A 24,130-nucleotide genomic window follows, 5' to 3' on the forward strand; every position below is an offset into this window, starting at 1 on the left:
ACTCCTAGCTCACTCATTTCTTACATAGTTTAATTCTTAATTTCTTTGCGTGTTTTTGGTACTTGCATTGTTTGATACATAAATTTCGGGCGTATTATAGTATTTGAGAGTTGTAGCATCGCGTTTTAGTACCTGAATAGTGTAAATTCGCGTAGTTGTTTGTCTTCTGTTTTTGTTTTGAACGGCCAGTGTCGGTTGGTCACAGTCAGTGTGCTCCCTGCCGCCGTTGGATAAGCAGCTGCAGCAGCAAGTCGTATACTCCTAGCTCACTCATTTCTTACATAGTTTAATTCTTAATTTATTTGCGTGTTTTTGGTACTTGCATTGTTTGATACATAAATTTCGGGCGTATTATAGTATTTGAGAGTTGTAGCATCGCGTTTTAGTACCTGAATAGTGTAAATTCGCGTAGTCGTTTCTTTTGTTTTTGTTTTGAACGGCCAGTGTCGGTTGGTCAGTCAGTGTGCTCCCTGCCGCCGTTGGATAAGCAGCTGCAACAGCAAGTCGTATACTCCTAGCTCACTCATTTCTTACATAGTTTAATTCTTAATTTCTTTGAGTGTTTTTGGTACTTGCATTGTTTGATACATAAATTTCGGGCATATTATAGTATTTGCGAGTTGTAGCATCGCGTTTTAGTACCTGAATAGTGTAAAATCGCGTAGTCTCCTTCCGCTGCCGAGCAGTGTGTCAGCAGTGCGTTAGTAGCAGCATTACTGCATTTACTAGGCAATCTTGTATTTTAATAACCGTTTAAATTTTGTCGATTTGTTTGCGCTCTCTGTAGATTAGTTCAGACGTTCTTTGCAAAACAGTTTTTAGCATGGATAGGGACTGCAACTGCTGTGTTCAGATGCAGGCTGAGTTGGCATCCCTTCGCTCCCAGCTTCAGGCAGTGTTGGCTTCAGTCACACAGCTTGAGGCTGTTGCCAATGGGCATCACTGTGGGGGTCCGGATGGGGGTTTGTCGGGGACGGCCAGCTCGTCCCACGCATCCCCCGATCGGACTAAGACTGTGGTTGCCCGGGATACTGCCCGCATTGAGGCTGATCCCTCACCTGTGGTAGAGTGGGAGGTAGTCTCAAGGTGTGGCAGGGGGCGAAAGACATTCCGGAGGGCTGAACGGAAGGCCTCTCCAGTTTGTCTGACGAACCGGTTACAGGTTCTGTCTCAGGCTGATACTGATCTTCGGCCTGACATGGCTGCTTGTCCTGTTCCAGAGGTTGCCCCTCAGTCTGCAAGATCCGGGCGGTCGCAGAGGGTGGGCTTACTGGTAGTTGGGAGCTCCAACGTCAGGCGCGTAATGGGGCCCCTTAGAGAAATGGCAGCAAGAGAGGGGAAGAAAACCAATGTGCACTCCGTGTGCATACCGGGGGGAGTCATTCCAGATGTGGAAAGGGTCCTTCCGGATGCCATGAAGGGTACAGGGTGCACCCATCTGCAGGTGGTCGCTCATGTCGGCACCAATGATGTGTGTCGCTATGGATCGGAGGAAATCCTCTCTGGCTTCCGACGGCTATCTGATTTGGTGAAGACTGCCAGTCTCGCTAGCGGGATGAAAGCAGAGCTCACCATCTGCAGCATCGTCGACAGGACTGACTGCGGACCTTTGGTACAGAGCCGAGTGGAGGGTCTGAATCAGAGGCTGAGACGGTTCTGCGACCATGTGGGCTGCAGATTCCTCGACTTGCGCCATAGGGTGGTGGGGTTTCGGGTTCCGCTGGATAGGTCAGGAGTCCACTACACGCAGCAAGCGGCTACACGGGTAGCAGGGGTTGTGTGGCGTGGACTGGGCAGTTTTTTAGGTTAGATGGCCTCGGGCAAGTATAGAAAGGGCAACAGCCTCAAAGGGTGTGGAGCAAAGTCAGGACATGCGGGGACCAAGCAGCAATCGGTATTGTAATTGTAAACTGTCGAAGCTGCGTTGGTAAAGTACCGGAACTTCAAGCGCTGATAGAAAGCACCGAAGCTGAAATCGTTATAGGTACAGAGAGCTGGCTTAAGCCAGAGATAAATTCTGCCGAAATTTTTACAGAGGTACAGACGGTGTTTAGGAAGGATAGATTGCATGCAACCGGTGGTGGAGTGTTTGTCGCTGTTAGTAGTAGTTTATCCTGTAGTGAAGTAGAAGTGGATAGTTCCTGTGAATTATTATGGGTGGAGGTTACACTCAACAACCGAGCTGGGTTAATAATTGGCTCCTTTTACCAACCTCCCGACTCAGCAGCGTTAGTGGCAGAACAACTGAGAGAAAATTTGGAATACATTTCGCATAAATTTCCTCAGCATGTTATAGTCTTAGATGGAGATTTCAATTTACCAGATATAGACTGGGACACTCAGATGTTTAGGACGGGTGGTAGGGACAGAGCATCGAGTGACATTATACTGAGTGCACTATCCGAAAATTACCTCGTGCAATTAAACAGAGAACCGACTCGTGGAGATAACATCTTGGACCTACTGATAACAAACAGACCCAAACTTTTCGACTCTGTAAGTGCAGAACAGGGAATCAGTGATCATAAGGCCGTTGTAGCATCCCTGAATATGGAAGTTAATAGGAATATAAAAAAAGGGAGGAAGGTTTATCTGTTTAGCAAGAGTAATAGAAGGCAGATTTCAGACCACCTAACAGATCAAAATGAAAATTTCTGTTCCGACACTGACAATGTTGAGTGTTTATGGAAAAAGTTCAAGGCAATCGTAAAATGCGTTTTAGACAGGTACGTGCTGAGTAAAACTGTGAGGGACGGGAAAAACCCACCGTGGTACAGCAACAAAGTTAGGAAACTACTGCGAAAGCAAAGAGAGCTTCACTCCAAGTTTAAACGCAGCCAAAACCTCTCAGACAAACAGAAGCTAAGCGATGTCAAAGTTAGCGTAAGGAGGGCCATGCGAGAAGCGTTCAGTGAATTCGAAAGTAAAATTCTATGTACAGACTTGACAGAAAATCCTAGGAAGTTCTGGTCTTACGTTAAATCAGTAAGTGGCTCAAAACAGCATATACAGACACTCCGGGATGATGATGGCATTGAAACAGAGGATGACACGCGTAAAGCTGAAATACTAAACACCTTTTTCCAAAGCTGTTTCACAGAGGAAGACCGCACTGCAGTTCCTTCTCTAAATCCTCGCACAAACGAAAAAATGGCTGACATCGAAATAAGTGTCCAAGGAATAGAAAAGCAACTGGAATCACTCAACAGAGGAAAGTCCACTGGACCTGACGGGATACCAATTCGATTCTACACAGAGTACGCGAAAGAACTTGCCCCCCTTCTAACAGCCGTGTACCGCAAGTCTCTAGAGGAACGGAGGGTTCCAAATGATTGGAAAAGAGCACAGGTAGTCCCAGTCTTCAAGAAGGGTTGTCGAGCAGATGCGCAAAACTATAGACCTATATCTCTGACGTCGATCTGTTGTAGAATTTTAGAACATGTTTTTTGCTCGAGTATCATGTCGTTTTTGGAAACCCAGAATCTACTATGTAGGAATCAACATGGATTCCGGAAACAGCGATCATGTGAGACCCAACTCGCGTTATTTGTTCATGAGACCCAGAAAATATTAGATACAGGCTCCCAGGTAGATGCTATTTTTCTTGACTTCCGGAAGGCGTTCGATACAGTTCCGCACTGTCGCCTGATAAACAAAGTAAGAGCCTACGGAATATCAGACCAGCTGTGTGGCTGGATTGAAGATTTTTTAGCAAACAGAACACAGCATGTTGTTATCAATGGAGAGACATCTACAGACGTTAAGGTAACCTCTGGCGTGCCACAGGGGAGTGTTATAGGACCATTGCTTTTCACAATATATATAAATGACCTAGTAGATAGTGTCGGAAGTTCCATGCGGCTTTTCGCGGATGATGCTGTAGTATACAGAGAAGTTGCAGCATTAGAAAATTGTAGCGAAATGCAGGAAGATCTGCAGCGGATAGGCACTTGGTGCAGGGAGTGGCAACTGTCCCTTAACATAGACAAATGTAATGTATTGCGAATACATAGAAAGAAGGATCCTTTATTGTATGATTATATGATAGCGGAACAAACACTGGTAGCAGTTACTTCTGTAAAATATCTGGGAGAATGCGTATGGAACGATTTGAAGTGGAATGATCATATAAAATTAATTGTTGGTAAGGCGGATACCAGGTTGAGATTCATTGGGAGAGTGCTTAGAAAATGTAGTCCAGCAACAAAGGAGGTGGCTTACAAAACACTCGTTCGACCTATACTTGAGTATTGCTCATTAGTGTGGGATCCGTACCAGATCGGGTTGATGGAGGAGATAGAGAAGATCCAAAGAAGAGCGGCGCGTTTCGTCACAGGGTTATTTGGTAACCGTGATAGCGTTACGGAGATGTTTAATAAACTCAAGTGGCAGGCTCTGCAAGAGAGGCGCTCTGCATCGTGGTGTAGCTTGCTCGTCAGGTTTCGAGAGGGTGCGTTTCTGGATGAGGTATCGAGTATATTGCTTCCCCCTACTTATACCTCCCGAGGAGATCACGAATGTAAAATTAGAGAGATTAGAGCGCGCACGGAGGCTTTCAGACAGTCGTTCTTCCCGCGAACCATACGCGACTGGAACAGGAAAGGGAGGTAATGACAGTGGCACGTAAAGTGCCCTCCGCCACACACCGTTGGGTGGCTTGCGGAGTATGAATGTAGATGTAGATGTAGATGTAGATGTAGATGTGTGAAAATTCATGAAAAGTATGAAATGGATGCAAAAGGGGGAAACAAGATTGGTATTTTTTCGAAATTTGTTGGACATAATTCTACATTATTTATGTAATTTCTCACATTTTTTTCACCATCATGGATATTTGCTCCTTCCATCTGTGTCAATACAGAAACGTTTCCTTATCCCTAGCCACCTCTACAACAACCTCCAAACCTCCCCTATGTCCCCTCATAGCTGACAAACCCTGTCTTGCAGACCTAATACACTTACCCACCCTCCAAAACTCCCTCCTACCACCACACAGAATCCAGAACCTAAACAGACCTGCAACACAGTCATGAACCTTTCCTCCAGAAGTCTTAGCCCCACTGGAATATCAGTTCTTTCCGAAGGTCTAACCTTTTGCCTCACTCTCAAATTCAGTCATGCAGGACTTGTTAGAGAGCTTCTCTCCTTCTCCCAGTCCCTACAGAACACTTTTTTGCCACCAACCCTACCAATCACTTTCAACCAAAGACCAGAACTGAAACTTGTGTAACTCAATTCACTCCTCCATACAACAGTGATCCAACCCCACTGCCCCCAAATCACCCCATGCTAACTTTCCAGAATTTCTTAACCTCGAACCTTGCCTCACCATCATTCCCTAAATCCTTCAACATGCAAACTAACCTTACATCCTCAGAAACAACTGCAGTCCACCATTTAAAAACAATTCCTGACCTTATAATTTTATGTGTGGGCAAAGGCTCCACCACTGTTGTTTTGAAATGCAAGGATTACCTGGTGGAAGGACTCCACCAGCTGTCAGATACTTCCACCTACAGACCTTGCCACAGTGACCCCATCCCAGAAATTCAGCAGGATCTCCAGTCATTACTCAAAACCTTAGGCCCATCTCAAAACCTCTCTCTGAAGTCCACCTCTTTACTCACCCCTATCACTCCCTGGACTCCTACCTTCTATGTACTTCCTAAAGTCCATAAACCTAACCACCTAGGACACCCTATTGTGGCCAGTTACTGTGCCCCTGTCCGCCCCCGGTAGCTGACTGGTCAGTGTGACAGATTGTCAATCCTCTGGGCCCGGGTTCAATTCCCAGCTGGATCAGGGAATTTTCTCCACCCAGGGACTGGGTGTTGTGCTGTCCTCTTCATCCTATCATCCTCATCGACTACAGGTAGCCAAAGTGGCATTAAATTGAGAGACCGGCACCTGGCGAATGATCTGCCCGACGGGGGCCCTAGCCATATGGTTAAATAAAACTGTGCCCTCACTGAGAGAATCTCTACTCTGGTAGACCAACACCTTCAACCTATTACCCGAAACCTATCCTCCTATATGAAAGATACCAACCATTTCCCCTACCGACTCCCCACAGTTCCACACGCTGCCCTGCTTGTCATTACTGATGCTACCTCCCTGTACACTAACATTCCTAATGCCCATGACCTTACCACTATTGAACACTCCCTTTCCCCAATGCAACCTCCTTCCTAGTTGCCATGACCACAGAATCCTAAATGCCTCATCTTGTTCAGATTCATTGATGACATCTTTGCTATCTCTATCAAAGATGAGGACACCCTATCCACATTCCTCCAGAACCCCAACAACTTCTCCCCCATTTGCTTCACCTGGTCCTACTCAACCCAACAAGTGACCATCCTAGATGTTGACCTCCATCTCAAAGATGGCTACATCAATACCTCTATCCATATCAAACCTACTGACCACCAGCAATACCTCAACTTCGACAGCTGCCATACATTCCACACAAAGAAGTCCCTTCTGTACAGCCTAGCCACCCACGGTCGTTGCATCTGCAGTGACGAGCAGTCCCTCTTGAAGTATGCTGAGAGCTCTCACTGAAGCCTTCACTGACTATAGTTATCCTCCCAACCTTGTACACAAACAAATATCCTATGCCTTTTCTTTCCAGACTCCCACCACATCCCAAAGTCCCACTGTCTGGCCAATAAAGGAGCATTCCCCTCATAACTCAGTACCACCTAGGAATGGAGCAATTGAATTATATTCTCTGCCAGGGTTTCGATTACCCGTTGTCATCCCCTGAAATGAGAAATGTCCTGCCCACTATCCTTCCCACCCCTCCCACAGTGGTATTCCACTCTTCACTGAACCTACATGATATACTTGTCCATCCTTACACAACCCCTGTTCCCAATCCCTTACCTTATGGCTCATACCCCTGTAATAGACCTAGATGCAAGATCCGTCCCATATATCCTCCCTCCACCATCTACTCCAGTCCAGTCACTAACATCATCTATAGCATCAAAGGCAGGGCTACCTGTGAAACCAGTCATGTGATCTACAAGCTAAGCTGCAACCACTGTGCTGCATTCTATGTATCTATGACAACCAACAAGCAGTCTGTCCACATGAATGGCCACCAACAAACTGGCCAAGAAACAAGTTGACCACTCTGTTGCTGGACATTCTGCCAAAGATGATATCCTTAATTTCAATGACTGCTTCACAGCCTGTGTCATATGGATCCTTCCCACCAACACCTGCTTTTCTGAATTGCGCAGGTGGGAAGTTTTCCTGCAATACATCCTACGTTCCTGTAACCCTCCTGGCTTCAACCTTCGTTAGTCACTGTCCTCACCCATCCAGCCCCTTCCCTGTTCCCATTTCAGCACTACACTGCTGTTACTCCACCATCACACCCAATCTGTTTACTTCTCTCCTTTTCCACTACTCCCCCCCCCCCCCCCCATCCCCCACGTCTCCCCTGCCCCTAACCTGCAGCACTTCACTGTCTGCCACCCCCACCATGCTATCCTTCCTCCTCCTCATTCCAGTCTCCTGCTTGACCCCACCCAGTGTGTGTGTGTGTGTGTGTATGTGTGTGTGTGTGTGTGCGTGTGTGTGTGTGTGTGTCATCTATTGTTGACAAAGGCCTTAATGGCTGAAAGCTTTAATTGTGAGAGTCTCTCTGTTGTGCCTATCTGTGACTCTGCATCTCCACTAAATAGTGAATAGCAACTCTGCTTTTTCATACTATTGTTACATTCCATCCTGGATTTTACATTGTTTGATTTTTACATAAAGTGCCTCTTTTTGGATTTCTAATTTTGGGTATTTTTGTTTGCTTTTGACAACTGTGCATGAACTGGACTTGTGATTGTTTGCAGCGAAATTGCTCTCATCAGTCACATTCATAAAAAGCTTTTCAATGGCTTATCTTGAGATTTACTAAATTGGCAATGACCACTCAGACTTATGAGTGTAGATCAAGAATTCTTGAAATTATGGCAACAAAAGCTACAACAGCAGCAGTAACAATAAGAATTGTAGCAACAACAGCAGCAGTAGCAACTGGCACTGAAAAACTACAGCAATAGCAGAAACAACAGCATCATAAGGAATTGATGCTGCAATAGCAACAACTTCAATAATGACTGCTGGGACATCAGTTATTGTGGTATAAGGAACTGCTACAACATCTAACACAAAATATAGCAGATTCAGGTCAACTACCTTCCCTACTTGCTTTATTTTTCTCAAGTTTTGATGAGTCGAAGGAGAGGTGGATGTTTATTTCTGTTGGTTTTTGCTATATTTCCAGTGAAGAGATACTTAACCCCATTTGTCAAATAGCAATAAATATTGTTGTCATGTCATAGTGAGTTCTATGAATTAATGCAAAAGCCAAAACCCTCATATATCCTAGTACTTTGTCTTCTCTGATGTCTACAGTTTGCTGTCTGAACATTATGGGCATCAAATTCATGTAGTGATGATTCACCTTTGATTCAACCACTGTTGTAAGGATTGTGGTCAGTCTTACTCATTTACGTAGTGCATTTACAAGGACTTAGTGTCTTCCTCTACAGGTCTGTCAATAGACACCTTTTGTAGTAAACAATGCAGTGTTATGTCATGAAAGTCATGTGCACATTATGACAAGCACAGCCACCAATACTGCTCTTATCCAATGCAGTATGCCATGACAGCAACAAGAGAGGACATCTGGCCACCTTGCGTGTGGGCAATTATGGGTGGAAGTGCCAGATTAGAATGCATCAATCTACTTAATCAGACTGGTTACCACAGCAGCCACTGGAACTTCTAACGTTATTAATCATGCTGGACACCATTACTAGCAAATCAAAATGTGGCAGAGTCTGTTATCAACAATGACAAGCAAGAGAAACCAGGCTCTCAACCATTACAATCAGCACAATGGCAGGTGGTGCCATTCAGCAAACAGACAATACCAGAGATTAAACTATGGTGCAATCTACTTACAGAAATGTATGTACAGCACTAATATTCTTAGCAATAGCTTCACCTACAGCTCCTAACATTGTTGAATTTAATGTTTCCACCATTCAGTTTCCAGTCAATGAGAATATAAACCTAATCTTACATACTATATCATTCTGTGACCTGGAAACACTATGTTAGAGATAGTAAACAATAATGTGAATCTAAACTGGGGTGTGCAAAAATTTGCAATTCATATTTCTTTAAAACTGTAATTAATGTTTTTGCTTTGAAAAAATCTTTGAATGCCATTCATAAGGCAGAAAGTAGTCAAACTGAAACTGGATGGGTTACAAGGAATGGAGATTATCCCACATGTTACAGATAATGGGCATCCCCAACAGTCACAATTAAGAAACCTAATGTATCAATATGTATGTGTATTGGCTTTAACATTACCTTTAATACCCAAAGTAGTATTGATCTCTACAGGCAAACTTCTCTGAAACAGATTCAGCAGTTGCATATTTACAGCTGCCAGTTATCATGGAAGCTCAGCAGATCCTACTAATAAATATGCATTATGGAATGTACTGGCACAACAGATTACCTACTGAAATCCTAACTGCACTAGCAATATTTCAAAGATACTTCTAACAACTTATCCAGAGACTCTCTCAACCTGTAAATGACATGGGGGATATCACTGTAACAGGTGCTATGTGAAAGCAATGCGTTAAAAATTTACAAGCACTTTTTGATAGACTGCAATCTAATGGATTACATTACAATTGGGATAAATGTAGTATCTTTAATCCTAGTGTTAAGCACCTAGGCCACATATAAAGTAAATCTGGATTAAAACAAATGATTGAGGATGTAGAGGGAATATATTATTTGCCACCTCTCACAAACCTGAAAGAATTATAATCATTTCTAGGAACACTAACATATATTGGAAAATTTATACCTGACACAGCCCATGTAACTCATCCACTTAGGAAGCTACTCAAAAGGGGTGGGCATTTTTAGTTGTCTACTGCCTATCAGAAGGCTTTTGTGCAATTAAACAGTTGCTTAAGATCCGGTCCCTGCCCATCAACCTCCGCACCTTGCAAACTGCTCATGTTAACCACACATGCATTGCAACAGATTAGTGAAGATGGGACTGAGTGGCCAACTGTATTCCCATCTAAACCACTGTAAGTGGTAGAGGCAACCATTGCCGAATAGAAAAGGAACCACTGGCTATTAGTTACATTGTACAAAAGTTCTGCCTTAACTTATATGGCACTAAATTCTTTCTAATCACAGACAACAAGCCAATTATTTCCATTTTCAACCTTTGCACCCAAAACTCCCACAGAAAATGGCACAACAGTTATAGTGGTGGGCATTGTTCCTTTCCAGTAACCATTATAACATTCATTACAGGCCCACCTCTTTGCAATGTCGGTGTTCTGTCACATCTACCCATCTACCCTTCCCAGACAAAGGACTTGACATAAAGATGCACAATGCTTTCAACTGAATGACAAGATGCAACTAGCTCTAGGTGAATTTTACAGCAGCAGACCAATCTGAGGAATGGGACATATAACTTTGCAGGTTGTTGACATCAATTCAGCAAGGGTTGTTAGAGCAGGCCTATCACACCTTCTTCTCCCTTTGATGCCTTCTAATGTCAGAACAGTGTCCTCATGCTGGAACTACTCACACATCATACACAAATCCTGCAGCTCCTTCACCAGTGGCACTAGGAGAGGATTTGTATAAAGGGGTTGGCACATCATTACATATACTATGCAAGGATCAACAAAGAGATAACTAGAATGGTCTGCTCCTGTCACATATACACCCAGAATCAGGCAGCCCCACAACAGCATTTTTCTTCATGACTGAAACCAGAGCACACTTGGGAGCAAAACCATTCAAAGGTGCAATGTGGCTATTGGTGGTGAGTGATCTCTCCAGTTTTTGTTATGTGACTTGGATGTCTTCCGTGAACACCCACAGCATGAACAGGGTCCCAGTGAACATATGTGCCATAGAAGGAGCAGCCAAAACTACAGAATCAGACAATGACCTATAATTTGTTTCATGTGAATTTGAGAGATTTCGTCATTGTAATAGCATCCACCACATGGTCATCATTCCATTCCACCATCATCCAACTCACAAACTGGGTGGCTTATCAGGATGATCAAAACTTAGGTGACAAAAAAGATGATAACAGTGTCATTTGAGGGGACCTTAAAGAGCTTCCTCGTGCATTATCAATCCACCTTAATTAACGGCTCTACCTCAGCACAGACTTTGGACAAGTGCAAGCATCATTCACAGATGGACCTACTGTTGCTTGGAGCCCACGGTTGGTCAATGCCTAACTACTGCACAGGCTCCTGTGTCTGGGTTTGCATGTTTGACTATACACACTTTTGCAGATTTGTTTTTGTTCTGAGTCCTGGGCAGCATTTTTATAAATCAATGCTTTGCCATTTGATAATGTAAGACAATTTCCTAAAACTTATTATCAATTCTTTTTTTAAATAAATTAGAAATTGCTGTACTACAAGTTTGATGAGGCACATGGCAGCAACTGGTGGAATTACACATGCAGTGCTTCATGTTTACAAACATAAAACAGCAGCTGTAAAATGGTAGTTTTCCTGACTAGTGTACAGTTCATGTGATATGATTTTTGTCATGAAGAGACACGGAACCAGATATTCACAGGTAAATGCCTCACGTGCTTGTTAAGAAATCTCTGTCATATCAATCTGTTTACTGTTGAGTGCATAAGTTCTTTCTAGGTTGACCTTGCACTGAACACAAACACTGTATTTAGCTGGCCAGTGGTGACTGCCATGGTGGAGGTTGTACAATGGGTTGAATAGTTTATTCAAGCAATTGGAAGAGAAACTACACATTAAAACTGCTGCAATTGTTTGTTCACATGGAATTCATTACATCACAATGGGTTTAATGTTGTGTAACCACAGGATATTTGTCAGATACCACATATGTTAACCACCAACACAAAATGCAGAGAAAGGCTCTAACATTAAATGATTTCAGTAACATTGATGTTGAATGGCATGATAATTTTGTCTGTACTATCAGAGATGATAATTTCTGAATTCTCTGTAGCTATTCCAAGATAAAATTTATTTCTAATACATTATACTGCTCTTGAATGACAACATGCACCCTTGTGCTGTCAGTGAGATAAATCAGACACAATTAAATTTCAAATGGAAGATGATCAAGTATCCTCCACATAGCCCAGATATTTGTTCAAACCATAGAGAAACAACGTATCTTTCTGTGCATAACCTTACTTACTTATTTTCCTTATCTGGTTGTAAGTTATGTGGGTAAGTCAATAAATATGACGCAAAACTGGACAGAGGCAATGATAATCGGTGTAACATCCTGAAATTTATTTCATATTCCTATATATTCGCCTTATACAATCAGACACATATCCCATGTCTTTACAAGCCCTTGATAGTTGGCAGCAAAGGAATATTTTGGTTGCTGTCAGAACTAATGTGTAACCTCTTCTGCTATGGCATCATCATTTTCAAAATTTGGGCAATCCAAATGAGATTTTAGGGACCCATAAGGTGAAAGTCACTGAGGGCTACATCAGTTGGATGTTCCAACTATTCCCAATGAACTGTTCATAACAGCTCCTGTGTTTGTCTTGTTGTGCGAAGACAGGCATTGTCATCCAGAAGAACCACTCCCTTTGGCAAATTGACTGTCAGAGTTCCCACAGAGCACTGCAATGTAACCCAACACTCATGCTCTCACTGTGAGGCATGATTTTAGTCAGGATGATCCCTTGCATGTCTCAAAAATAAGGTGAGTATTACCTTGCAGGCTGATGGAATGGCCTTGGGCTTTTTTGTTGCTGGTCTGGTGGAATGTTTCTATTCCATGGATGATTGTTTGCTTTCTGGTTAAAAGTGGTGAAGCCATGACTTGTCCTCTGTAGCAATTTGTGCTATGAAGTCTTTTCCTTCTTCAGAGCATGGAACAAACTGCTGCAATGATAGACCAATTCTGTTCATTTTGTGTTCCTCAGTCAACATGCAGGGCACCCACCATGCATAAACTTTATGAAACTTAAATAGCTTGTGCTTCATGTTGTGAGCAGTTCCAGCTGAACAGCCTATATCATGTGCTACATCATCGATCATGATTGCAGGTCATAGCAAATGATCTGTTCCACACACTGCACTGTGGTTCCAGTTGCCACAACCACAGGGCAGCCAAAACACTCGTGATCTCTGATGCTCTGTCTTTCCTTGTTAAACTCCTGGATTCAAATGAACATAGCTTTCTATAATAAACAGTTGTCACAATAAGTGAGATGCATTTCAAAATGCACTTCTACTGTAGATATTCCTTTGACTCACAGAAATCGAAAGACTTCATGCTGTCCTACTTGAATACACTTTTGAGGTACACCCTCCATCCTGCACTGGTTACTATGCAATGTCTCACAGCCTCCACAACAAGCATCCATGTGCTACTATCCGCTGGCAAAATATGTGCATGCAATTTAAACATGGTATGTGGTAAACTGATGTTTATGGCTCATTTATTGTCTTATGCTTGTAATTATTTACTCAATCTCATGCTTCAGTGGTATACATATAAATACTACATCAAATAATATGGCATATCAATTATGGCAAAGACAAATATTTGAGAAGAGGAGCATTCCAGTCCACTAACAGTTGTTCACATTTAAGTTTTGTGTAGTTTTGGGAAATCACACTAGGTAAATGAGAACATAGTAATTTATATCCTTTATGTATGTTCTCATTTTGAGATTTAAACTGTCCAGAAACTTGTTTACCAAGATACACTTCACATACCTACTGCTATCAGTCAGTTCTACAACAAAATCTCTTTTGCAAAAGTCACAGCTTGTATGTCCTGCCATTTCCCTCTCAAATTCAATAGAAGTGATTTGTAAATGATGCCTGACATCAAATGTATTATTTCTTCTGATTATGTCTATGTGCATTCACAAGACTTCAGGTCACAAATTTTTTCAGTTATACTTTCTCCACAAGTGACTTGCAGGCAGCATTCTCAGAGACCGTAATCAAAAGGTACAACAAACTTATTTCATTTTAATAATTGCATTCTTTTGGCTGTGAAGTTCAAATGGTCTTACTCTTTCATAAATTACATTGCTAAACTGACTAAATAAAACAACCTAAAGTTTGTTTTGAATACCACACCGAGTGAGGTGGCGCAGTGGTTAGCACACTGGACTCGCATTCGGGAGGATGACGGTTCAATCCCGTCTCCAGCCATCCTGATTTAGGTTTTCCATGATTTCCCTAAATCATTTCAGGTAAATGCCAGGATGGTTCCTTTGAAAGGGCACGGCCGATTTCCTTCCCAATCCTTCCCTAACCCGAGCTTGCGCTCCGTCTCTAATGACCTCGTTGTCGATGGGACGTTAAACACTAACCACCACCACCACCTGAATACCACAATACTTTATGTAAGCCACCTGTGGCTGCACTTGCATATCAGTAGTTTTTTTATGATAAGTTATTGTGAATACGTAAGCTGTTGTATGTGCAATAACATTAGATGCCCTCTCATAGCACAGTTCCTGATGTGCCCCCACCCCCTTCCAACTTCCACAATGTGCAGTGTGGCAGTACTCATCTATTCACTGTGCTATTGAAGTAGCTATACATTATACAATGTCTTCTTTATGCAACAAATCTGACAATTTTTAAATGTGATTTATATTCACTGATGCAAAAAAAGATGTTTCATACCCTCCCTCATCCTCTTAGAGGTTGGCATCTCTTTGTTTTCTTTTTAACTTTGTAAAATACTCTATGTTATTCCTCAGCATTCAAGCTATTTCCATACCATATTTCATTAAAATCAATTCAGCAGTTTAGTTGTGAAAACATAATAGACGTAGTTACTTTTGTATGTAATAATATTAATATGGAAGTATGGATCAGACACATTGAGAATTGCATAAGCACGATATTCATTCCATTGAACACTATTGCATGGAACATATCAACCAATAAAAGCCTTTTCACAGACACCATGAAGTTCAAAACTCAATGAGTGAACAGCTTTTTCAAAGAGTAATTTTTCCCTAATTTGCTTTACATTCTTAAAATCAGTAAATATTTACTACTTTCTAAACTAGCATATTTTCTTTCTTATGCTTAAAGCTATATCCACACCAAATTTCACCAAAATCAGTTCAACAGTTTAGTCAAGAAAACATGGAAGACAGAGCTACTTTTGCATTTATTATAGTAATATGGATTATGCTATTGGAGGTAAAATGTTGGTGTCTTTCTCCGACATACGATCTGTCTCGCGAAGCCTACTGGTAGGGAACATTCTGTGTACTGTAGAATCTGGACCATGATGCAGCTTGGAATTTTGCACATACACAACCCATTATCACTGGCAATTGCCATGGTAACTGTGATTAAAATATCTTTTGACTGGCAACAGATTGAACCTGAGTCTATGGAATGGTACTTATCCACTGAGCTGCAAATGATTAATTCATACACTTATAACAATTACGAATTTCACAGTATAGTAATAAAGAATTTTGTTAACTTCATGACATAATCTCAGACAGATAGTTTAAAGAACGTAATGGTAAAGAAGTTGTCAAGAGAAAATGAAGTTACTAACCACAACGTCCTTTTCGACATGGTTTTGTTCTCGTGCGTTTACTTGGACATCTCTTACCTCCATGAGTTGGATGTAACTGTAACATAGTATGGTTATCATTAAGCAATTTACAAAAAAAACTGAAGATTCAAAGTAGATTAGAGATATGTTTTTCAGAAACCAGATATAATATGAACCCACTACTTTCTTTTTGTATTAATGAAGAATTAATACTGGTAAGCTGATTGCATATGAGATAAAAAAAATAAAAAATACTGAAATACTTGAGTTTTCATCTGAAAGACACGATACCGGAATTTTATCTATAAAGCAAAACATTCAAGTAACAAACTGTCAGAAGAGGCACAAAAGATTATGTTGTAATATCAAGTAAAGTGAGAAAAAGGTACTGTGCATGATATGTGTATGTTTAATATTTACTTTTATGATCAGTGCCAGGCATCTTATGTTACTCAAACTAAATGGTATTCCACAAATAATATATTTGTTGAATAATTATGAGAATAATTCTATAGATACTAAAAAATAAAATTTTCTAAATTTTGAAGCACTGCGCAGAACACAGTGATGGACATGTTTTACCAAGAAGACAGCAATTAGTAGTTTTCTATCATAAAATAATCCACCACCTAAAAACTGATCCTGACCTTATAGTCCTACCTGCTGACAAAGGCTGTACAACTACTGTTTTGAAACACAAGGGATACATGGCAGAAGGATTCTGCCAGCTGTCAGGTACCTCACCTACAAACCCCGATACAGTGACTCCATTACAAAAATTCAACAGGTACCCAGTTCTTCCCCATTCCAGAACCTCTCCCAGTGTCTATCTCTCTCCTCACCCCTACCACTCTCCATACTCCAACATCCTAAATGCTTCCTAAAGTCCATAAACCTGACCACCCAGGACACCTCACTGTGACCAGTTATTGTCCTCCATTGAGAGAATCTCTTCTCCTAGACTAACACCTTCAGCCTACCCTGCAACCTACCCTTCTATATAAAAAAAAAACAAACATTTCCTCCACAAATTCTCTACAGTTCCTGTTCCTTTACCACATGGTGCCCTGCTCATCACTATTGATGCCACCTTCCTTTATGCTAACATCCCTAATGCCCATGACCTTACTGCTACTGAACACTACCTTACTTAACACCTGATGGATTCCAAAACTACAATGTCCTTCCTGGTAACCATGACCAACTATATCCTAACCCACAGTTAATTCTCCTTTGAAGGCATCACCTACAAATAAATCTAGGCTGTGGCTATTGGCTCCTGCATGGCACCATCCTATGCTAACCTATTCGTGGACCATCTTGAGGAAACCTTTCTAACCACCCAGAATCCCAAACTGCTCACATGGTTCAGATTCACTGATGACATCTTTGTGATCTGGATCTAAGGTGCGGACACCCTATCCCCATTGCTCCAGAACCTCAACACTTTCTCCCCCATTTGCTTCACCTGGTCCTCCTAAGCCAAACAAGCCGCCTTCCTTGACGTTGATCTCCACCTCAAAGATGGTTATATCAGTGCCTCCGACCACACCAAACCTACCAACCATACAGCCTAGCCACCTGTAGCCATCACATCTGTAGTGATGAGCAGTCCCTCTTGAAATATACCAAGGGTCTCACTCGAGGTTTCGCACACCATAATTACCCTCCCATCCTTGTACAGAAACAGATCTCCAGTGGGTTATCTCTCCCGTCACCTGCCACCTCCCAATGTTCCACTGTCTGGCCACAGAGCAGCATTATCCTTATGTCTCAGTACTACCCGGGTCTGGTGCAATTGAATAGCAGTGGTCAAGAAACAGCTTGACCACCCAGTTGCTGAGTATGCTGCCCAATACAACATTCTGAATTTAATGACTGCTTCACAATCTGTGTCATCTGGATCCTCCTACTAACACCATATCTTGTGAATTGTGCAGGTGGGAACTCTTCCTGCAGCATATCTTATGTTCGCATAACCTTCCTGGCCTCAGCCTTCATTAGTCATTGTTCTTCACCCACTTGTCCTCTTCCCTGTTCTTATTCCTCTCTTCCACAAATGCACCAACAGTCTTTTACTTCTCTCCTTTTCCACTGCCCCCCCCCCCCCCCTCCCAACCCCCCATACTACACCTAACCTCCTGCCTGCATCTAGCTGCCTTACTCTCTCTCCACCTTACCCCATGTACAGCACTTTACTGTCCACCATCCACACTCTGCTATCCCTTCCCCTCCCTGCCCCAGCCTCCTCCTTACCCCCACCACTTAGATTGCTTCTCGCATCATTCGCATCTGCTCGCAGTCTGGTCTTGGCAGCCAGAAACAGTGGTCATGTGTGTATGAGTTGCTTTTGCATGAGTGTGGGTATGTATGTTGTCTGTTTCAGAGGATGTCCCTTCTGGCCAAAAGCTTACTTGTTTGACAGCCTTTTTGTTGTGCCTATCTGCAACTCAACATCTCCACTATAACCTTTTCATAATATTGTCATAAAACAGCTATGTTCTTTGTAAAGATCTTACTATGTCATATTTGAAAATATGACTGTAGGAAAAAAACCATTAGGCAAAATCAAACATTTCACTGTTGGATCTGAAAATAGTTTTTACTTCATTGATGATTAAACATCCATGCAACTTGATTACGTACATGTATCTAATGTTCAAGTTGTAAGAATTCTGTTACAACTTGTTGCCTGGATGATGAAAAATATGTGGAGAGTTCTTTTCCTATTAGTTCATTAGACCAACACTTATTAACTATGCTTACCCAGCAACATAAACAGGTACTTCAAAGACAGACAGACATCATCAAGTGCTTTTTTTTAAAAAAAAAAAAGCACGAAGATTGATGACACTGACAAAAACGTTATAAAACACATAGCAGTAATCAGTATTTGCATTTTTTTGACAGACAGCTCAGCTGTTTAATTAGGAACAAAAATAACACTGTTTTATAATGTTCCTCTTTTGGTTCATGGCAAAATGTTTTGGAAGCCACAATCTCTGGACACTCACCATGCATCTCAGGAGATAAAATTTATGGATACAGTACTACAGAAGCTACAAATCTGCTTTGCAAATCTTTTCTTCACCTACTTCAGGAGCTACTAAGAGTGATCCACCACGGACGTATGTGTTGCTACTACAAGGAATCACTTTACTGTACTGCATGGACAATTTACTCCTTCTGTTTTATTCTTTGTGTTTCTTCTTTTCTATGCAGAATGTGCTTTTATCCTTTTTTATCTCACAGTAAATGACCCAACAGTTTTGTTTCTACAGCAGTCTTCAGTTCACGATAAAACTTGATCTCTCTATTTTACAAATAATACACTGATTACAGATGTCAGCATATCATCTGCCCACTTTGATTTCTGTTTTCTCTTAACTGTTATAATGGGGAACTAGATTCACATTGCCATAAGAATGTATTGTATTTAAGAATGTATGAAAGTACTTACAATGCCTTACTGTTATAATTTGACAATTGTCTTCAGAACAGCCAGATACTGTTTATTAAATGCTGTTCAATATAAAACAATTGTTGATGATAATTGCAAAATAAGTGTCTAGCTTTGTAGTGGATTTTAATATCAGGAAAGAAAGCAAATCTGAACTTAAATAATTCTATTTAACAATATCCATGCTGTCTACTATAAAATCAACAATAAACAAAAATCTTCTACACTGTATTCATTTATGTATAAGGATGGAACTTAATAACTTCATTCTTTATTTTGCACATTTACTCATCGTGTTTTATAGATGACACTAAGAAGGAGGACTTTCAAGGACGTGAAATGAAACATGATAAACATTACCAAAAGACAAGGAAATGATAGACACTATACTACTCGATAATGTATGTCAAAATAAGGATAAGGATAGACTGCTGCTAGCACAAACATGACACATTGAGTTGCAGACAGGCACAATGAAAAGAATGTTGCACATTTAGTTTTTGGCTAAAGCCTTCTTCAGAAAAGGAAACACACATCCACGTATTCATTCACATAAGAAAGCATATTTCATGCACATGTGACCACCATTTCTGACAACTCAGACTGGAATGCAGCTGTCACATGAATGAAAGCAGCACTGTGAAGGAGATGGGCCAGGGATAGCAGGGCATGGATGGAGGGAGAGAAGAGCACTATCTGGCAGAGTGTGCAGGGGCTAGATGGAGGCATAACAAGACTGCCACTAGACTCAGAGCTGAGAGGCTGTGAGGCAGGGAAATGGGGATGGGGAGGGAGGAAAGAGGAGTAGAAAAGGAGAGGAGCAGGGAAGGGGAAAGTTGGGTGGTGCATTGACAGAGGGTGGCTCACAATGAGAGTGATGAGATGTGGATAGCGAGGCAGTGACTGGACAAAGGGTATGGAAACTTCTGGATGGAGAGTGTGGGTACAGTCAGTTACCGTAGGTTGAGCCTGGGGTAATTTCAGCAGTTGAGAATGTGTTTAAAGATAACTCCCATCTGCACAGTTCAGAAAAGCTGGTGGTGGAGGGGAGGATCCAGATGGTGTGAGTTGTGAGGCAGTCATTGAAATCAAGCTTGCTATTTTCAGCAGTTTGCTGGGCTACAGGGCAGTCTACTTTGCCCTTTGGCCATAGTTTGGTGGTGGATGTTCATCCTGGTGGAAGCTAGTTGATGTTTATACCAATGCAAAAAACTGTGCAATGATTGCAACAGAACTGGTATGTGACATGGCTGCTTTCACATGTGGCCTGGCTTATGGTCAGGAAGAATAAGCTCATGACAGAATTGGAACAGGAAGTGTTTGGTAGGTGGACTGGGTAGGTCTTGCTCCTGGGCCTTCCACGGGGGTATGATCCCTGTGGAAAAGGGTTGGGATTGGGAATGGCACAAGAATGGACAAGGATGTTGTGGAAGTTGAGTGGGTAGAATATCACTTTAGGAGGGTATGAAAGATCTTGCGTACGACGTCCCTCATTTAAGGGTATGATAAAACGTAATCAAAGCCCTGATGAATGACATGATTTAGCAGTTCCAGTCCAGGACAGTACCGAGTGATGAAGGGGGAATTCCTTTGTAGCTGTTTCTTGGGGATGGTGGGAAGGATTTGGGGCGGGAGGGGGGGGGGGGGGGTATGGGAGATAGATCTATTTGCAGACTAGATCGAGGCAATACTGCCTGTCTGTGAAGGCCTTAGTGAGACCTTAAACATACTGGGCAAGGGAGTTCTTATCACTGCAGGTATGCTTCCCCAGGTGACCAGACTGTATGGGAGGATTTTTTGGTGTGAAAGGGATGACAGCTGTTGGAATGTGGACACTGTGGGTGGTTGGTGGGTTTAATGTGGACAGGGGCGTGGATAGCACAGTGGCGTAAAGTGCCATAAATATCGATATTTGTTCAGTGCGTAAGTGTGCGACCTTTGAGGAGAGGGCTTTGGGCAGGATGTTGGACGCTAACAGCAGTTAGCCTCCGGACTTGTATCTGTGTAGAAGCTAAGTGTGAATAAATCTGTATCTGAGAGAATTCTAGTTGTTTACCTACAACTATTCCATATTCCCTCACTAGTGACCCCGTTTTTTGTGTAATACGCGTCCAAGTTACCGCCCGAAGGTTATTTACGCGCCTACCACATCGGGTTTCTACGTGATCACGAGGGCCTTTGCTCAGCTCCAGACAATGGCCTTTCAGCACTCACCGCCACCTGGATTTCAGCAACATCTCTCCAGCACTCCTGCCGTCGTAGTGGACATGCCTCAAGAATCTTCGGAATCCTTCAGCCAGAACATGCTGTGGAATTCATCGAGTGCTGCCAGTTTCTTCCAACTGCAAACGGTCGTGGACTCAGGCTTTGTTAGCCTAGACCTTCCCACATGTTCTCCACAGAGTGTTAGTCGGAACATTCCTACTCCTGCGTCGAATGCACAATTCAATACAGTTCATGGCGTCAAGCGAGGTTTTGCTACTTTGGAAAATCCAGTAGTAAATTCAAACTCGAATCAGTTCCCGCCACGTGTGTATCCTTCCCCGCCGGCTAGTCAACAGGTGTTCAATGCTTGCCAAACAGCAAATATCACACTGAGTGCGCATCCTAGTGGACATGTGTGGGATCCTTGTGTTGCTTCTAATCAAGTCAACAATTCTGTGCTGGAAAGTAATTACTCCGACATCTACAACCAGCCCCACCACTCATGGTTGAGTGAATACTGTGTGCATAACAGACATTCACCGGCGTACTTAAGTACTTGTGGCTTCTCTCCGAGCTACCATGTCAATGAGAATGCACAATTTGACTACGATCCTCACACCGTTCGAGCGTCCGTTGCTTCTCAGCCGCCCCCCCCGCCGGCGTCAAATGAATTTCGCGATTCCCGTATTACGGGACGCCCATAATTCGGACTCACTATCTTCTGCATGCTCTACTTCCATCCGAAGTAATAGGCACACCTCCGCAGTGACTGCAGTGCCAAATCTGCCGAAACTACCAGACTTCAAACCCGCTCACCCAGAGTTCTGGTTTAACCTGGTTGAGCAAACATTCAATGTCTGTGCTTTGGACGACGACGCACGCTTCGCCTGTCTCATGAACCATCTTCACGACTGCGTCGATTTAATTTATGATCTGGTCAAAGCACCCCCCCTAGCAGGGAAGTATGCTGTCGCGAAACAGACGATACTGGAGCGCGTCTCTAAAACCAGGATAGAATATGTGCAACAGCTCATCTACGAAGCGCGTCTCAGCGACAGGTCTCCGTCCCAGCTGTGGCGGTGCATCCATCTTCTCGTCGATGAGCAAGTTATGCCTGATGACATGCTTGCAGAAATATGGACTGAAAAGCTGCCTTTGCCTGTCCAGACTGCAATCTCTGTGTTTGAAGATAGGCCAGTAAATGAACGTTTCCGCGCCGCTGACAGAGCATACTCCGCCAGGCAACATGAGCTCCGTGCACTGCATTCTGGATGTGACCGCACTAAGACGCTTTCCGACATCGCGCCCTTGTCTGGTGCTGCTAATAACAAGTTTGTTAAACTAGCCGCCCTTGCCTGCACCTTCAACTCCCTGCAACGACAGTGCATCGGCCTCTGTGGAAGACTCTGGGGCACATACTCCGTCACCTAGCAACTACCCACAAGAGCACAGGCCTACCCAACCTTACTGTTTCTTACACGCCCCAAGCAAGCTCGAAAATACCAGTCACTGTGTTCTTACCCAAACTCCAACCGCAGGTAGGCTACGGTGCCACCTCTTGCAATGTAAACAACGCACGCCATCCCACGTTGCACTCTGTTTCTGACAACAATAGTAAGTGTGGTCGAGTCTATGTTCGTGATTTACGATCAGGTGTATGTTTTCTGGTAGACACTGGCGCAGACGTCTCTTTGCTGCTGGTACGCCCAGCAACCAATAAAGTGCAACCACACAAAACAGTACTTCGTGCAGTGAACTTGTCTACCCTACAGTGTTCAGGTTCCACTTTGTATACAGTGAAACTTTCGCCTGAGTGCAAGCTGGAGTGGACGTTTCTAGCGTCAACAATTGAAGAACCTATTCTTGGAATTGATTTCCTCAAGCACTATCAGTTGTCATTAGATTTTGTGCAAAATACTGTGTTTTACCCCCCCCCCCCCCCCCCCTTTACAAACATATTCCTTTCGCTCCGCCGAGTGACAGTTCAGCTAACACCAAACATGTGTGCTGTGCTAAGAAGTGTGTAAACCTATCCTTGGAGCTGCAATCGTGGACAAACAAGTGGCTAGTGGAGTGCCCCAAGTCTTCAAAGTTGCGGATGGAATGTGCGGAAATGCTGCTGCATCTCCGCAACATACACCACGAGTTGGCCTCCACACAACAACGCCTCATGGCACTACAAGCAGACGACTCGTCGGCTACAGACAAGGTCAGTCCATGCCAATCTGGTGTTCCCGTGCCCGCGCACGTTAACGACAATGTTGTGAAGTCTGTAAACTGTGTCAGCACCCCCTTTTGTAATGACAGTGTATGCCCGAGTGCTCATGCTCCTTGCGTTCCGAATGGACAATTAACTTGCCAAGCTCGTGGCAATGAACTACGGCCATCTGCTGTTCGGCTACGCCCACTCGTGCCTACAGCACTCGTAGTGGCACGGCCCGCTACCAAGAACCAGTGTACCAACCTCGCCCATGTTAACACGTGTGCGGCCTTTACGCAGCCTAAGAGCGGTTCAAATGGTTCAAATGGCTCTGAGCACTCTAAGTCCCCTAGAACTTAGAACTAGTTAAACCTAACTAACCTAAGGACATCACACACATCCATGCCCGAGGCAGGATTCGAACCTGCGAACGTAGCGGTCTCGCGGTTCCAGACTGCAGTGCCAGAACCACGCGGCCACTTTGGCCGGCCCCCCTATGAGCGGTTGGCACACCTGTACTTCCGTGCCCTCAGCGCCACAGCTTTGCCCGTCTGCCACTGCCTGCTCCGCTTCACAGACATCTGACTGTCGTGCCGCACCACGTATTGCAGTAGTCA

General features: G+C 43.1%; 1 protein-coding gene across 1 annotated transcript in view; it reads right to left on the minus strand.

The window, feature by feature from the left end:
• LOC126252562 (spondin-1-like) overlaps positions 1-24,130 on the minus strand; it is a 692,355-nt gene that overhangs the window by 41,577 nt on the left and 626,648 nt on the right. Inside the window, exon 15 of the mRNA XM_049953462.1 lies at positions 15,649-15,724. Coding sequence (XP_049809419.1) covers positions 15,649-15,724 — 76 coding nt within the window. The remainder of the gene's footprint in view (positions 1-15,648; positions 15,725-24,130) is intronic.

Source organism: Schistocerca nitens, chromosome 4, assembly GCF_023898315.1.
Source record: "Schistocerca nitens isolate TAMUIC-IGC-003100 chromosome 4, iqSchNite1.1, whole genome shotgun sequence".
NCBI lineage: Eukaryota > Metazoa > Arthropoda > Insecta > Orthoptera > Acrididae > Schistocerca > Schistocerca nitens.